At 47.0% G+C, this 17,024-nt stretch overlaps 1 protein-coding gene across 1 annotated transcript in view; it reads right to left on the bottom strand.

Annotated features, from left to right (window-relative positions):
- Positions 1 to 17,024, bottom strand: part of LOC134927618 (collagen alpha-6(VI) chain-like) — a 409,854-nt gene that overhangs the window by 78,722 nt on the left and 314,108 nt on the right. Inside the window, exon 40 of the mRNA XM_063922353.1 lies at positions 9,674 to 9,850. Coding sequence (XP_063778423.1) covers positions 9,674 to 9,850 — 177 coding nt within the window. The remainder of the gene's footprint in view (positions 1 to 9,673; positions 9,851 to 17,024) is intronic.

The following is a 17,024-nucleotide window of genomic DNA, read 5'->3' as shown; positions in this document are numbered from 1 at the left end:
CTAGTGGAGGAAATATCTCCCCTACATGAAAGACTAAGTGACACATCCTTGTAATAGAGCCAGCAATGTTTATAAATTACAATTTATAAGAACAGCAAAAGTAGCTACATTGTATGAGAGCCAGCAATGTTTATAAGCTACAATTTATAAGAACAGCAATAGTAGCTACATTGTATGAGAGCACACTTGAAATTGTTGCTAAAGGACAAGCAACAATACTGGTAGCCTGTTATATTTACTAAAAAGCAGTTTATAGGACAACACCAATAAAAGACACGGATATCATGTTATAGGCAATATAGCCTTTATTGAGATAATACTTTGAGGGATCACCATTCGGAAACGAGTAGTTTTTATTATCACATTCTGCTTTTCTTATTCACACTATATTTTAATATTTCACCAATTCCTAAGAATTTTAATGTATATCCAATAAAGAATAGATATTTTAAGCAAACAACTAATGGTAGAGTGCGTCCAAGAAAATGCTTCTTTCTTCTTCTTTTTTCTTTGGTAGCTTCATATGAGTCTAGAACTCAAAAGCATTTGGAGGGCACCTGCGTACAAGTCCGTACAGGGGGAAAGAAAACCCTAAATATCTTTAGTAACGCAGAAAGTACCATAATACATCTGAACTGTATACATAAGAAAATTATAGTTAAAAAACTGGTGCGGGATTACACAAACTACATGTACACTGGCTGTAGTGTGCCCTGTCACCCACTGTCTCCCTGTCACCCTCACAATGTCACCCACTATCTCCCTATCACCCTCTATCTCCCTGTCACCCTGACCATGTTACCCACTATCTCCCTGTCACCCTCTATCTCACTGTCACCTTGACATGTCACCCACTATCTCCCTGTCACCCTCCATCTCCCTGTCACCCTGACCATGTCACCCACTACCTCCATGACCCACTATCTCCCTGTCACCCTAACCATGTCACCCGCTATCTTCCTGTCACCCAATGTCTCCCTGTCACCCTCTATCTCCCTGTCACCCTAACCATGTCACCCACTGTCACCCTCTATCTTCTGTCACCCTGACCATGTCACCCACTACCTCCATGACCCACTATCTCCCCGTCACTCTCACCATGTCACCCTCTATCTCCCTGTCACCCACTACCTCCATCACCAACTATCTCCCTGTCACCCTAACCATGTCACCCACTATCTCCCTGTCACCCTCTATCTCCCTGTCACTCTCTATCTCCCTGTGACCCTCACCATGTCACCCACTATCTCCCTGTCACCCTCACCATGTCACCCACTATCTCCCTGTCACCCTCTATCTCCCTGTCACCCTCACCATGTCACCCTCTATCTCCCTGTCACCCTAACCATGTCACCCACTATCACCCTCTATCTCCCTGTCACCCTGACCATGTCACCCACTATCTCCCCATCACCCTGACCATGTCATCCACTAACTCCATCACCCACTATCTCCATGTCACCCTGTCCCAGTCACCCACTATCTCCGCAGGGGGGGGGGGGGGATCACCAGCAAGAATATTGCCTAGGGCATCAAACTAGTAGGGCGACTCTGCCCAGTCCTGTACCTTGCGCCCACCTCATTTTCACTGCCCGTCTCTGTCCTACTCTGCCAGACTTCGTGGAAGCCCTGTACAACAAAATTGCATTCATGACATCCTTCCACTCCCTCCCCAGTCCCAAAGACTAGTTTTTATTCTATTTTATAAAAATTTACAATATATTAGCTACCTGCTCATCACAAGTTTGATGAGCAGGCAGGCTGCAGGCATTGGCGGCGGTGGCATCAGACTGGTACAGTTTGCAAATTAGTGGCGAGAGGCCGGGGCATTTGATGGTGGGTGATTTTGTAATCCGTTCATGGGGGTGGTGTCCATTAGTGGCGGGGGTAGCGGGCATCAGGGAAGGTGACAGTAGTAGACATTGGCTCAGGGGCAGTAGTGCGCATTGGCTTGGCGGCAGTAGGGATCATCGTCAGGACTCGGCGGACATTATGGCTGTAGTGCCTCACCAGCCACTGACCTCACCGCACGCCACTGTGTCCCTTCATATCCAGTTACCACAATTATCAGGGTATACCCTCAGATTGTACAACCCGGCTTTGCCCTGGTCTCTAGATGTGGGAGAAGTTTAGAGTGAGACAGTACAGACAGGATAGGGGGAAAGGAGGGGTTCGCCTGTGGGTGGGGATGGGAGGAGTAGAAGATAAAAGGGGGCAGCTGGGTATAGGAACAGGAAGGATGTAGACTTGGTCTTGGGGATGGGAGGGACTACTTTGGATGTCTACCTACTCACTTCAGCGCATCAGTCCGAGGGTGGCTGGCTATTCACATTACACCGCACAGTGTGTCCGTTAGTCACTTTACGCCGCACAGTAGTATCCGTTATTGACATTACACTGAAAATTGAGCCACATATACACATTACACCACACAGTAGAGTCCCTTATACACGTTACAACACAGAAGAGCCCCAAATACACATTATGCCATGGTAGAGCCCTTTACGCATTACTCCACAGTAGAGCCGCTTATACATGTTATGTCAGGTAGAGCCCCTTATACACATTATACCAGGTACAGCCCCTTATTCTCATTACTCCACAGTAAATCCCCCATTCCTCATTCCTCCTTATCATCATCATTCCCCCCCCCAAAATCTCTGAAGGCAGTTTGGGGCCAGTCATTGTCAGGTGCATGCACTAAACTGCACCGTTTGCTGCTGAGGGCTGGGTTCACCAGCCTGCCTTGCTGCTGGATGGTGGACCTCTGAGAGAAAAACTCAACTCCTCCTGCTGCAGCCTGCTGTTCAGTGACTCAGGGGCAGATCTATTAAGCCTGGTGAAGTGATAAAGTGGAAGGTGATAACGGACCAGCCAATAAGATCCTAACTTCCATGTTACAGGCTGGGTTTGAAAAATGTCAGTAGGATCTGATTGGCTGGTGCTTTATCTCCTTCCACTTTACCACTTCATCAGGCTTAATAAATCTGCCCCTCAGTGCCTGCCAGCAGCTGTGGATCAGACTCAGTGGGACATTTACTAAGCAGTGATAAGAGCGGAGAAGTGAGCCAGTGGAGAAGTTGCCCCATCAACCAATCAGCAGATCTGTATAATTTTATAGTATGCAAATTATAGATGTTACTTCTGTGCTGATTGGTTTTGGTTTCCATGGGCAACTTCTCCATTGGATCACTTCTCCACTCTTATCACTGCTTAGTAAATGTCCCCCTCAGTGTCCTCCTCTCCCTCCTGCCCAAACGATGTGGTTCTTCTCGCGGCACAGGGCACTGTGGGTAGGCTGTGAGAGACGCCATCTCTTCCAGAAGACGCAGCGGACATGGAAGGGGAAGCCGGGAGATGCGGAGCGTGACGATGGATGGGAAACTGCATCGCTGCCCGGCTACCTACATGGGCAGACTGGTGGGGAGGGGGTAGAGATGCAGGTTGGAGGGGGGTTGTCACAACTGAGGGCTGGAGACCGTGACTGAGAGCCTCAGTTGTAGGGGCTGGCGGGTACTTAAATTTAGGAGGAGCTATGTGACTCCTGGACATGCGTATTGACAGCAGCAAAGAATGCCCGAAGGCGTGACCACGACAACAAGGGAATTCCTTAAGTGCTTTTATTTAAATAAAAAGTCAAATAACGTGCAAAAGGATAATAGAAAGTCACACGTGATAATTAGGTGCACATTTGGTAAAGACCAGTAACCTGGAATATGGAGGAAAGTTCTGTAAACAATAAATGAAGCTGGGGTTCGCTGGAAGATCAGTAATGAAGCTGGGGTTCGCTGGAAGATGAGTAATGAAGCTGGAGTGCGATGGAACTGAGGAATGAAGGATGAATACTGTAAAGCAAGAGTTCAAACACAGGAATCCAAAGTAGGCTGTAGGGGGTTAACACTGGAGAGTCGGGTTACACAGGCAGAGTGTAATCACCAGGGAAGTCAGGCTGAACTGCAGAATGGAATTGCAGGAGAAAGTCTGTAGTGAAGCTTGTAGGCTGGAATCACAGATGACAATGAAAGCACTGACGATTTCCTGGCCCAGGCACAGGATACTTATACCTGCAGCAAGGCAGGCATTGGCTGGGCAATTATGCAGATTCCAGAGGCAGTGGATTGGTGGAAACTGAGGCATGTGACTGGAACCAACATGGCTGCGCCCATGTTAGTACTTGGAGGGAAAGCTGGTTTGGAAAACCATGTAGAACATAGCAGCATTGGCGGCGAAGGCCACGGAGGGCAGGAGACGCCACACTGGCAACTTGTACACTGGAACCGCATGGATGACAGCGGAGGCCGCGGCAGACATGAGACGTTACACTGGTAAGTCCGTATACTGGAAACACAGAAACGGCGGCAGAGGCCGCGGAGGGCGTACAACCAGAAGGGAGATAGTGTCTCAGTACCCGGATCGTGACAGTACCCCCCCTTTTAGGAGTGGCCCCAGGACACTTCTTAAGTTTACCTGGCCATCTGGAATGGAACTTCTGGATGAAGACTTGTGCCAACTTGGAAGTGGGGAATCCATGACAGAATCCATTGAGGGATGAGCCCACGGACGATGAGGAACAGACAAGGAAACCAGTTGCCTAGTGGGTGACTGGCGGGATACTTTGTGCTGGGCACATTTTGGGCAGGAGGCCACAAATTCAGCAATGTCCTTTTTTAGGGTCGGCCACCAATTTGACCTGGAAACGAATTTTAAGGTCTTGCATATGCCCGCGTGTCCGGCAAAGCGAGAGGAATGTGCCCGATGCAAGAGCTTCCTCCTAAAAGCCGGCTTCACAAAACTTTTCCCTGGTGGGGGCATAGAGTCCATCCCTACCGTGGAGAATGCCAACGGATTAATAATAGGATGTTTGTCCGCAGATTCTGACTCATTTTCTTGCTCCCATGAGCGGGACAGGGCATCAGCCTTGTGATTCGGTGACCCTGGACAAAACTGTAGCTTGGAGTCTTGGCACGGAGGAGACGGGACATCAGAAGACTTGTAGGAGGATATGCGAACTGGAAGCTCTTTTTGGAGACAGGTCTCTGAGCAGGAAGGACCCCATGCCAGGATACGGGTCGACTTCCAATCAACTTGAGGATTATGCAGACGTAGCCATGGAAGGCCTAGGACCACAGGATGGGTGGCCCTGGGGATAACCTGGAAAGAAATCAACTCTGTATGCTGATCCCCTACCTTCAGACGGATAGGTAGGGTCTTGGAGGTAATCACCGCATCAGGAATCCTACTGCCGTCCACGGCAGTTAGAGATATCGGTGATGACAGTCTCTCAGTGGGTAGAGACCACTGCTTAACGAACCTCTCTGTAATAAAGTTTCCGGCTGCTCCAGAATCCAATAAGGCAGTGAGATTCTTAGTACGCTGAGCCACCTGCAGAGAAACGGAGAGATTGCAGTTACTTGGAAATGGAGAGAAATTCGTCACTCCTAGCTGGTCTTCTCCTTGGTGGGCTAGGACTTGAGATTGTCCCGGACGCTTGGGACAGGACTTGATAACGTGAGAAGATTCGGCACAATACAAACAGAGACGCTCAGCAAGACGTCTACTACGCTCTGCCTGAGATAAACGAGAGCGACCTATCTGCATAGGTTCCTCCCTAGACGGAGATGGCTGACGAGGAATGGAAACAGTAGGAATCCTGGGAAATGTGGATCTTCCTCGTTCAACAGCCCTTTCACGGAACCGTAAATCGACCTTAGTGCAGAGGGAAATGAGCTCGTTTAATGTTAAAGGCAAGTCTCTAGCAGCGAGCTCATCTTTGATACGCTCGGATAGCCCTCCCCAGAAGGCTGCATAAAGAGCGTCATCATTCCAGGAGACTTCAGATGCCAAGGTCTGGAATTGCACCAAATACTGACCGACAGTTCGCATCCCCTGACGCAGTCGAAGGATCTCTGAAGAAGCTGATGTCACTCGACCTGGCTCATCGAAAATTCGTCTGAACGTTGCCACGAAGTTAGCATAGGATGACAACAGAGCATCAGACCTTTCCCATATAGGTGAGGCCCAATCTAGAGCGGCACCAGTGAGTAGAGAAATAAGGTATGCCACCTTAATGCGGTCAGTAGGGAAACTGCTGGGTTGCATTTCAAATTGGATCTCGCACTGGTTTAGGAAACCCCTGCAGGCTTTAGGGGATCCATCATATTTAGCAGGAGTCGGCAAGTGAAGATAGGGAGCAGGTATGGTGGGTGGGGACACCACCGGAGGCGCTGGAGTCGGCACACTGGACGCCCTTGATCCATGGAGGGCCGCTTGAATTTCATCCAGCCGGGAGGAGAGGTCCTGGAGACAGCGAACAACATGGCCTTGGGCAGCCTCCTGACGTTCAAGGCGGGTTGCCAGTTCTTGTATCAGCCTAAGCGCTTGGGCCTGGTCTCCGGCTGGATCCATCTGGTCAGTGCTTACTGTCACAACTGAGGGCTGGAGACCGTGACTGAGAGCCTCAGTTGTAGGGGCTGATGGTACTTAAATTTAGGAGGAGCTATGTGACTCCTGGACATGCGTATTGACAGCAGCAAAGAATGCCCGAAGGCGTGACCACGACAACAAGGGAATTCCTTAAGTGCTTTTATTTAAATAAAAAGTCAAATAACGTGCAAAAGAATAATAGAAAGTCATACGTGATAATTAGGTGCACATTTGGTAAACACCAGTAACCTGGAATATGGAGGAAAGTTCTGGAAACAATAAATGAAGCTGGGGTTCGCTGGAAGATCAGTAATGAAGCTGGGGTTCGCTGGAAGATGAGTAATGAAGCTGGAGTGCGATGGAACTGAGGAATGAAGGATGAATACTGTAAAGCAAGAGTTCAAACACAGGAATCCAAAGTAGGCTGTAGGGGGTTAACACTGGAGAGTCGGGTTACACAGGCAGAGTGTAATCACCAGGGAAGTCAGGCTGAACTGCAGAATGGAATTGCAGGAGAAAGTCTGTAGTGAAGCTTGTTGGCTGGAATCACAGATGACAATGAAAGCACTGATGATTTCCTGGCCCAGGCACAGGATACTTATACCTGCAGCAAGGCAGGCATTGGCTGGGCAATTATGCAGATTCCAGAGGCAGCGGATTGGTGGAAACTGAGGCATGTGACTGGAACCAACATGGCTGCGCCCATGTTAGTACTTGGAGGGAAAGCTGGTTTGGAAAACCATGTGGAACATAGCAGCATTGGCGGCGAAGGCCACGGAGGGCAGGAGACGCCACACTGGCAACTTGTACACTGGAACCGCATGGATGACAGCGGAGGCCGCGGCAGACATGAGACGTTACACTGGTAAGTCCGTATTCTGGAAACACAGAAACGGCGGCAGAGGCCGCGGAGGGCGTACAACCAGAAGGGAGATAGTGTCTCAGTACCCGGATCGTGACAGGGGTAAAGCACAGGTGGTGTAGGGGGCAGAGATACAGGTAGGGAGGGAGGCAGAGATGCATTTGGTGAGGGAGCAGAGGAAAAGATTGTAGGTGTGAAGCGGCAGAAACATAGGCGGGGAACAAAGCAACAGAGGACAGGAGGAGCAGAAATGGTGTCAGGGGGCATGTGAACGGGAAGAGCTATGACCCCCATGTAAACTGCTGCATTGTGTGTCACCTGTCTTTCATTTCCCCCGGAGTCCCCATTGGCCAATCAAGCTGCTTAAAGAACAGCTTCTGAAAGTCTGACAGATGCAGAGTAGTATCTGATGGGTCCGGGACTTGGAGCTAAGGACGTGTCCGGGAGGCGGGCTTTACATGTGTCCAGGAGGCGGGGCTTCAAACGTGTCTGGGAGGGGCTTCAGATGTGTCCGAGAGCCGGAGCTTCTGCCTGCACCAGTAGTTGCTGCTTCGATCGGGTCCAGGGGCAGTGCTTCGGCTGGCCATGAGTCTGATGGAGGAGGGGCTTCTGTCGGCCGGCTAGGGGCAGGGATATTCAGGACAGGTGATGTTATCGGGTGGATGGGAGTGGAGTGAGCTGGGCTGGTGGTGGTGATAGGAAAAAAAAATTCCTGTCAACACTGACTACATTGCAAGGTAGCCTCTGGGCCTATTTTCAATGGGGGGCCTGGAGCTGCAGCTTCATCTGCCCCATTGTTAATCCGGCCATGCCTGCAAGATGCAATTGTCCCTGGGCTCTCCCATCCACCCTTATGTTGGATATTAAAAAGTACATGCACAGTTTAACCAACCAAGCACATCAGTAACAGGAACTGACACTTTTGTGGCTGAAGTGCTTGCTTTGTTTGGGCCCCTGTAAACAATTTTTTTGGAAAGACTACTTCTGATCACTGATAAAGAGGTTGATAATGAGGGTGTTAATTACATTATAATCTTGTACTATAAATTTCATGAACTCATCGCAAATGACGTAACATGTAGGAGTTGCCTAGATGATTAACATCCGTACCTCTACTAACTTTGGCCTCACGAATGGAGCAGAAGCCTTTACAATCATTGTCGGGATTTAGGTGAAAAATAATCCCACACACAAGATGGGCAAGAACTGCAGCCACAACAACATCATCAACATCCTCCTCAGTGTCAGATAGTAATACACACATATCCCTCTCAACCTGTTCCACTTCCACACATGAATCCTCAATTTCTATTATGCCCTCATCACCATCATTACATATACTGCTCCTCATATGTGCAGATGGTGGAAGGTGAAAAAGGCTTCCCTATGAGGACAGTGTGAGAAATGTCAGACTCACACATAGCTAATGTGAACACCCCTAAGGCCACCACAGCTGGTTAAGAATCCATACTTCATATTAACTGCTAATTAACTAGAACCCTGTCTAGGATGTTTTTATACTGTTGTTAAAGGCCTAAAGAGAAGGTTACTGCTACTGGTGAAGAATCCGTGCTTCTGATTACAAGTCACCCTGAGGTTCTATCTGAGATGTTTTCCTACATGTGTAGGTCTTCTAATTGAATAATGAAGATGTACCCCTGATGAAGTCTCTATGAGACGAAACATGTTGGGTTAAACTTGCTTTCTGTGGTCCCCAATATTCAGTGATAATAAGCGGGGAAGAAAATATTTCTGTCAAAAATGGACATTGGAAACTTCCTGTACAAGAAAACATTTTTATACAACAAGTTTTTTTATAGCTTTTATGACTCTGTTTTAATAACTGTTGATTGTGGTACTGTAAATACTGCTTCTGTAAATTAAGTTATTCAGAAAGTGAGGACGACAGACCTCTGTGTCTCTGTGGGTGGTGGCGTTGGATGGGGTTAGTGTGTGCTCTGTAGGGGTGATGAGTGGGAATGATTGTTATTGAGGTTAATAATACCGTAGGAGCAAAATTACCCCAAAATTCTGTGATTTTAGCTGTTTTTATGTTTTTTTCTTCCCGAAAATCATCCAGATCCAAAACCAAAACCAAAACACGAAAGGGTGGTTTTGGCAAAACCAAGCTAAAGCCAAAACACGAAAGTGGAATTAGAACCAAAACCAAAACACGAAACACGAAAAGTGCCAGCCGCACATCTCTGGTTTCCATAGAAATCCACAAGAATCATATTCTCAGAAGTGTATTTAGTTTCTTTCCTACTAATAACACAGACTTCACAGCACAAACTCACTCAATAAGACAAATACACTCATCATGCTCTATATGGTTTTCCAGATCATTTATTTTAAATGTATTTTCTTTTGGGGCTGAAGAACACTTACGTTTGGAAGAGCAAGCTTGTAGACACTCATTCTCAGTAACAAATCTGTTTCCATTCCCATCACAACCTCCATACCAGAACTGGGAGCATGCATCAACCTCTTTAATATAGTACCACATGCGCTGGAAGTTCCCGCATGTTGTGCCATGGTTCACATCCAATAAGCACTTCTCTGCAACTAAAACAAGTAGGATTAAAAAGAAATTCCTTTCTTTCTCTGTAGTGTGTCAACTTCAAAAACAATAACTGAAGCAACAGAATACACCGAACTTAAACGCTTTAACAGGGGTATTTAACATGGGTGTAGTATGGTATGCCGGCGGCCGGGCTCCCGGCGACCACCATCCCGCGCCGGGAGCCCGACTGCCGGCATACCGACAGTGTGACGAGCGCAAATGAGCCCCTTGCGGGCTCACTGGGCTCGCCGCGCTACGTGCGCCACGCTATTTTATTCTCCCTCCAGGGGTGTCGTGGACCCCCACGAGGGAGAATATATGTCGGTATGCCGGGTGTCGGGATTCCGGTGCTGGTATACTGTGCGCCGGGATCCCGACATTCGGCATACTGAAGACCACCCATTTAACATGTGTCCTTCCAGCTGCAGTGGAACTACACATCCCAACATGCCTTGCCAAAGTTTTGCTATTAGGCAATGCTAAAACAAGGTATATATACACGGTTTGTTGATGTATTCTTTTTTTATGTGTTGTACATATAACAACAAGTGTGGTTTCTTTGATTTCTTTCCTGTTTCGTTTTATGCAATATTATAGGTGATTTTTGGAAAATGACAGACATGGTTTTCCCTCTGTCAAGCAATGCATAAAATGTGTTGTAGATTAGTAAGCAACCTCAATTTTTCTCACAATTTACAATAAGTGGTGGTGAAAAGGCTACATGCCAAAGCAAATAACATTAATTGCATTGCAAGGAAAGAGATCAGCATGTTGGAAAGATTAGATAGTAATGGATTGCTGGAGAAATGTAATCTTTAGATAATGCAACATGGGAAGAATGTAGAAACAAGCAGATAGTGGTATTTTGTAATAAACACATTTAAATTAAAATATACTAGGCCGACACTTTCTAATTATATATTAATCCTAACAAAATCCTTGGTGTCACCAGTGATCAGCAATATTAGAATAAGCACCTAAACAAATAAATATAGAAGAAAAAGTAAAAAGAAAAGTGTACTATTAAAAGTTATATTTTAATTATATTTTGGGAAAATCTGCACCCAATAAAAATCCAATCTTTTCCTCTTTCTCTAAATCTATTTACTAAACAAATAAATACTGTCATAGACACAAAGTCAGACCTTATTGAGTACATTTTACAGAAGCCACAGTACATATAACTGCATAGTGTTAGTGATATTATGTTGTTCTTTTACTAAGCTACGATAAAGTGGCTCATCGCTGTTGTGGCAAAACAACTTATTTGGCAGTCTTATTAGAAACCAATGGCAGTGCAATAAACAAATAGTGATTCTCCTGCACTATGATTGATACCCCCCCTTGATGTAGGGGCCCGGGTTCCCCTCCCCCCCTTAACTGGCAGAAGCAGCTGCAGCTTTTCTCCTCAGCCCAGAACACGCTGTTGTGTGCTGGGCTGCAGTGTGGTCAGGGAGGCGCATAAAACACAATTTTTTTCTCTTACGCCTCCTGTGAATAGGCAACTCCCCCTTACAAGTATCTGAGCCCAGCCATGCTCTCTACTGCCCTGATTGGCTGAACACGTGTGGTGTACTCCTAGTGACAAAGGCACAGATTTATCAAGCCTTGGAGAGTGATAAATAGTCATAAATGACCAGCCAACCAGCTCCTAACTGTCATTTTTCAAACACAGCCTGTGACATGGAAATTAGGATCTGATTGGTTGGTAATTTATCACCGTGATATTTTACACTCACCAAAGCTTGATAAATAGGGACTAAGGTCTACTGCTGGCATACCACAACTCAGTATCACTTGTCTGTCTGTCTATCTGTCTGTCTGTATGTCTGTCTATCTATCCTTATATAACAAAAACCAAGAAGGTCTTGACAGTGTAAGATTTTTCAACACATTGGGATTATATTATATAAACTAGTTTGCGTACTTTGAATTGATGTTTAAATAGTTTATCTCAAATGATCATTCACGGTGACAGCCAAATTGTTGTCTTCAAAACAGGTTTAAAATCTGCAATACAAGCAATCGTAGAAACCCTGCAGTCATCATCAGGTGTGGCATTTTCGGGGTATATTTACTTAAGTGCGGATTTCTAGAAGTGGAGATGTTACCCACAGCAACCAATCATAGTCTAGCTAGTAACATCTAGAAGGTGTAAGATAAATAAGTAGAATCTGATATGTCGCTTTGAGCAACATCTTCTCTTCTATAAATCTACCCCTCACGGGAGAGATGTGTGCTGAGTGATCTTAACACAGACCGCTCAGCACACATCTCTCTCCCCGCTCAGCACAGCGCGATGTGCTGAGCGAGGGGGAAAGCCGACGGGGGGCAGCTCACTTCACACAACGGTGAAGTGAGCGACCCGCTAAATTGAGCCTGCATGCAGGCTCAATCTAGCACCGGCGATAGCGATGCGCGGGGCCGTGCATCGCTATCGCTGGAGGGCATACACACGGCAGATCCGTGCTTAAAATCTAAGCAATCTAGCAAGATTGCTTAGATTTTAAGCACGGATCTCTCCGTGTGTACCCCCCTTTACAGTGTACATAGGAGTTTCAAGGTGACTTTTGCTGTAATTTATAAATACATTAATTACCTCTTAAAAGAGATGAGTAGACAACTATCTCCATATGAGCCTGTGCGTAGCCATCCTATGCAATCACAACACACTGGGCCAGATTCTAAAGGGGGGTACTCACGGAGCGATATTCTAAGCAATCTGACTAGATTGCTTAGAATATCAGCCTGATCGCTCCGTGTGTAGCCCCCTCAGCGATAGCGATGCGCGGCCCCGCGCATCGCTATCGCTGCTGCTAGATTGGCCTGCATGCAGGCCAATCTAGCGGGTCGCTCACTTCACCCGCTGGGTGAAATGAGCGGCCCTCCCGTCTCCCCCCGCACGCTCGGCACAGATCGCGCTGTGCTGAGCGGCGGGAGAGATGTGTGCTGAGCGGTTCGCTCAGCACACATCTCTCGTGCATCGGCCCGTCTATATGGGCCTTAAGTCGCACACAAGACTGAATTAGCCCAGATCTATCAATTTTTTGCAAATGCACATGCACCGCTGAAAACACGCGCATCTTTGCACATCTCCAAGCGATTCTGAGTCAGACTAATCTTGGACTTTTCTCTCTGTCTGTGACATAGGTGTTACAGGTTGTATAGTCAAAATGACACCATATTCATATATATATGCTGATGAGATGCCTAATTCACTTGTATCTCTGGCACCTAGCACCGGGTATGTGAAAACGCCGATGTTGGCGTACGGAAAAAGTGAGGCAATGTAAATAGTACCATTAGCATTCTGTTCACGCCCAACATTTGCGAGGAGCATGGTGAGAGAAGACGCTCAGCTGTGCCTCAGCGTCTGACGTGCCATAACCACCACATTTCTCAACCCCCCAGACTCCAGCCACTGGCCTGGGCTCCAGAGGGAGAGTCAGCGGCAGGGGCTACAGCATGCCTGTCTCATGTGCCACGGTGGCTATTCAGAGCCAACCTTGCAGGCTGGTCTGATTGCTGCTTTGACTGACAGCTGTGTGTTGTGTGTATCTGACACTCAATCCTTTGTTTCAGACTCTGGGACGGACCAGCAATTTTATTTAATTTACAGGTGAGGACTGAAAAATGGGAGAGGGAGGTAGATAAAGTATGGAATAAGTAAAAGTGTGTTTTTATTTATTGTGTGTGTCTGTACTGTCTTAATGAATGTTAAGTACCATCACATAGACTAGTTGTGTGTGTGTTCAATGAAAATGTTTGCCCGGGCTCCACACAGTCTAAAACCAGCCCTGTACCCGTGTTGAAATAACAGAAGTACAGCTGCTCACATGAGACAGTAGCACTTGAAGTTTGAGTCTAACTATCCATCATTTATAGTTCTATACTGCTCAGCACCATGTGTGTTTTGTTAGTCACCATTACCTCTGCTCAGACCAAAGATACAGCGGTTTTATTCATTTAAAATGATCACCATAAACATCTGGCATTCAGTATAAATTGCAGTCCTTACCACAATCTCATATATTACAAAATATAATAGTGCAAGTACAATTATCAGTGGATTAAAGTTTAATGTTAACATTACGCAGGCAGGAATGGTATTGGCTGGGCTAAGGGATGGCAGCAGATCCATCCACTATTAGTATAAACAGATGTCGGGCTGAGACTCGCCCCATCCCCCCCACCACAAAATATTTAAGAGGTTCCATTTAATATACTGGCTCGTGGGGCGCAGTGCAGCTGCCATCTAGGGTTACCAAGAGCAGTGTTAGAATGTACATAATGCCCTTTCCAGTTGCTCCTCCTTCCTCTGACCTACACCCAGTTTCAGCCCCTGCAGTGTATATATAGTTATCTATCTCTGTCAAGTAGGTGGTATGGAGGGTAAGTCCAGCTGCCCCTGAAGGAGCGTCATTAATCAATTTAGGGGCGCCAAAATGAGAAAATATCTTGGCTCTCCCCAACCTATTAACGTTGTTGCGCCCCTGAGAATAGAGTAACTTGATGCTTGTTACACCCGAAATGTGCATTTTACAACTTACATTTTCTTATATACTATATAATATCGTGCTAACATTTTTTTCTTTATTGATTTAAACTCAAAATGACACAAATCATCCCAAACAAAGATTACTCATTTCTAATTGTAATACTGGACCTGTAAGGAAAGTGAAGTCATGCAATCAGATGACAATCTGTAGTGGTTACATCTGCAACCAAGTTACTATTTTTGCAATATCTTTCCAGCCTGAGATCTGTTTTCACTTATTCAAAATGGATTAACAAACATACATGCTTGGAGATGGGTGCAGAGCACAGCTGATTTACATAGCAGGAAAGGACATGAATATTTCTGTATGCTATTTGGCCATTCAAGGTAAAAATATCTATATAACAACTTTAGGGGCCTGAACTTACAGTCATTATCAAACTCCCTATGAGTCATCTACTTGAAATGCACCATCAAGATATGAGATATTCACCAGAAATGCATTACTGAGAAATGAAAGATCCCCTGGGAATGCATTGTTGAGATTAAGAAGAGATATTACAGGAAGAGGTAGTTAGCTAAGTGCAAGTGGTTAATAACTCAGATGAGTTATCTTAAAAGTTTAATCTATTGTAGGAGCGTAATCAGCCAAGTCTGGAACAGTATAGTTACCATAACATGGACCCATCTACGAGGTAGTCAGCAGACTAATGGGTCTAATTCAGACCTGATCGTAGATCGTAGATCGCATGTCAGGCCTGACCACCCCCGCACAAGTACAAAAGCATCGCACAGCGGTGATGCTTTTGCACTTGAAGAGTAGCTCCCTACCAGCGCAGCTCCTGCGCGCTGGCAGAGAGCTACTTGTCACTGTGAGGGTCATCAAACAGCCACCGCGGCCCGCCAGCCACACGGTCTGAGCACGCCTGAGTTGCCCGTACTGAGCCCCTAAAATGGCGGCTAAACACCGCCGGCGCGACCCCTCCCGCCCAGCAAACGCCTCTGCCTGTCAATCAGGCAGAGGCGGTCGCAGGGCTGAGACAGCCATGGGCTGTATGACATGCGCCGGCGCACTGTGGCACCGATGCATGCGCAATTTAGACTCTATCGGCTGCTGTGCGAAAAAGCACAGCAACGATCAGGTCTGAATTAGGCCCAATGTGTGTGCATCACTCTTTTTTTTTTGTAATGCAATATATTGAACGGTTCTGACAAAGGAAAACCACTACAAATATAATAGGCATTATTAATTTTGAAAAAAAAGGTGAGTTCATCACATAGCAACAAGGAAAGAAGGGCAAACATGTCACAATAAGCATACATAGGGGTATATGCAATTCACGGCGAATCGCGGCAATTTTTCGCCGTTTTTTAATTCGACTTAATTCGACAGGTGAATTCCGGAAGGTGGCTTCCGGAATTCACCATATTCAATGAAAAACGGATTCGCCAGAATCGCGGGCGAAAATCGGCCGATTTGGCGGATTTTGCCGCGATTTTAAAAAACGGGAAAAAACGGGAAAAACCCGGAAAAAAAAATGGCGTGGGGTCCCCCCTCCAAAGCATAACCAGCCTCGGGCTCTTCAAGCTGGTCCTGGTTCTAAAAATGCAGGGGAAAAATTGGGCAGGGATCCCCCGTATTTTTAAAACCAGCACCGGGCTCTGCGCCTGGTGCTGGTGCCAAAAATACGGGGGACAAAAAGAGTAGGGGTCCCCCGTATTTTTAACACCAGCATCGGGCTCCACTAGCTGGACAGATAATGCCACAGCCGGGGGTCACTTTCATGCCGTGCCCTGCGGCCGTGGCATTAAATATCCAACTAGTCACCCCTGGCCGGGGTACCCTGGGGGAGTGGGGACCCCTACAATCAAGGGGTCCCCCCCCCCAGCCACCCAAGGGCCAGGGGTGAAGCCCGAGGCTGTCCCCCCCCATCCAATGGGCTGCGGATGGGGGGGCTGATAGCCTTTTGTGATAATAAAAAGATATTGTTTTTTCCAGTAGTACTACAAGTCCCAGCAAGCCTCCCCCGCAAGCTGGTACTTGGAGAACCACAAGTACCAGCATGCGGGAGAAAAACGGGCCCGCTGGTACCTGTAGTACTACTGGGAAAAAAATACCCAAATAAAAACAGTACACAGACACCTTGATAGTAAAACTTTATTACACACTACCGACACACACATACTTACCTATGTTGACACGCCGACTGCCACGGTCTCCGACGATCCGAGGGTACCTGTGAAAAAATTATACTCACCTTCCAGCGTCCAGAGGTACATCCAGGTCCAGAGATAATCCACGTACTTGGCAAAACAAAAAAACGAACACCAATCCATACCGGACTAAGAAAGGGGTCCCATGCTTTCACATCAGACCCCTTTCTCCCGAATCCCGGGACATCACGTGACTCCTGTCACTGAAGTCCCTTCAGCCAATCAGGAAGCGCTACTTCCGTGGCGCTCACCTGATTGGCTGTGCGCTGTCTGAGCTGTCAGACAGCGCATCGCAAAGCCGCTCCATTACTTTCAATGGTGGGAACTTTGCGGGTAGCGGTGGGGTTAACCCGCGGTCAGCCGCTGACCGGCGGGTGACCTCACCGCTAGCCGCTAAGTTCCCACCATTGAATATAATGGACTGGGCTGTGCGATGCGCTGTCTGCTCAGACGCGCAGAGCCAA

The sequence above is a fragment of the Pseudophryne corroboree genome, chromosome 5 (genome assembly GCF_028390025.1).
Source record: "Pseudophryne corroboree isolate aPseCor3 chromosome 5, aPseCor3.hap2, whole genome shotgun sequence".
Classification (NCBI taxonomy): domain Eukaryota; kingdom Metazoa; phylum Chordata; class Amphibia; order Anura; family Myobatrachidae; genus Pseudophryne; species Pseudophryne corroboree.
Note: the sequence above shows the minus strand (reverse complement) of the source record. Positions and strands in the feature narration are given on the sequence as shown.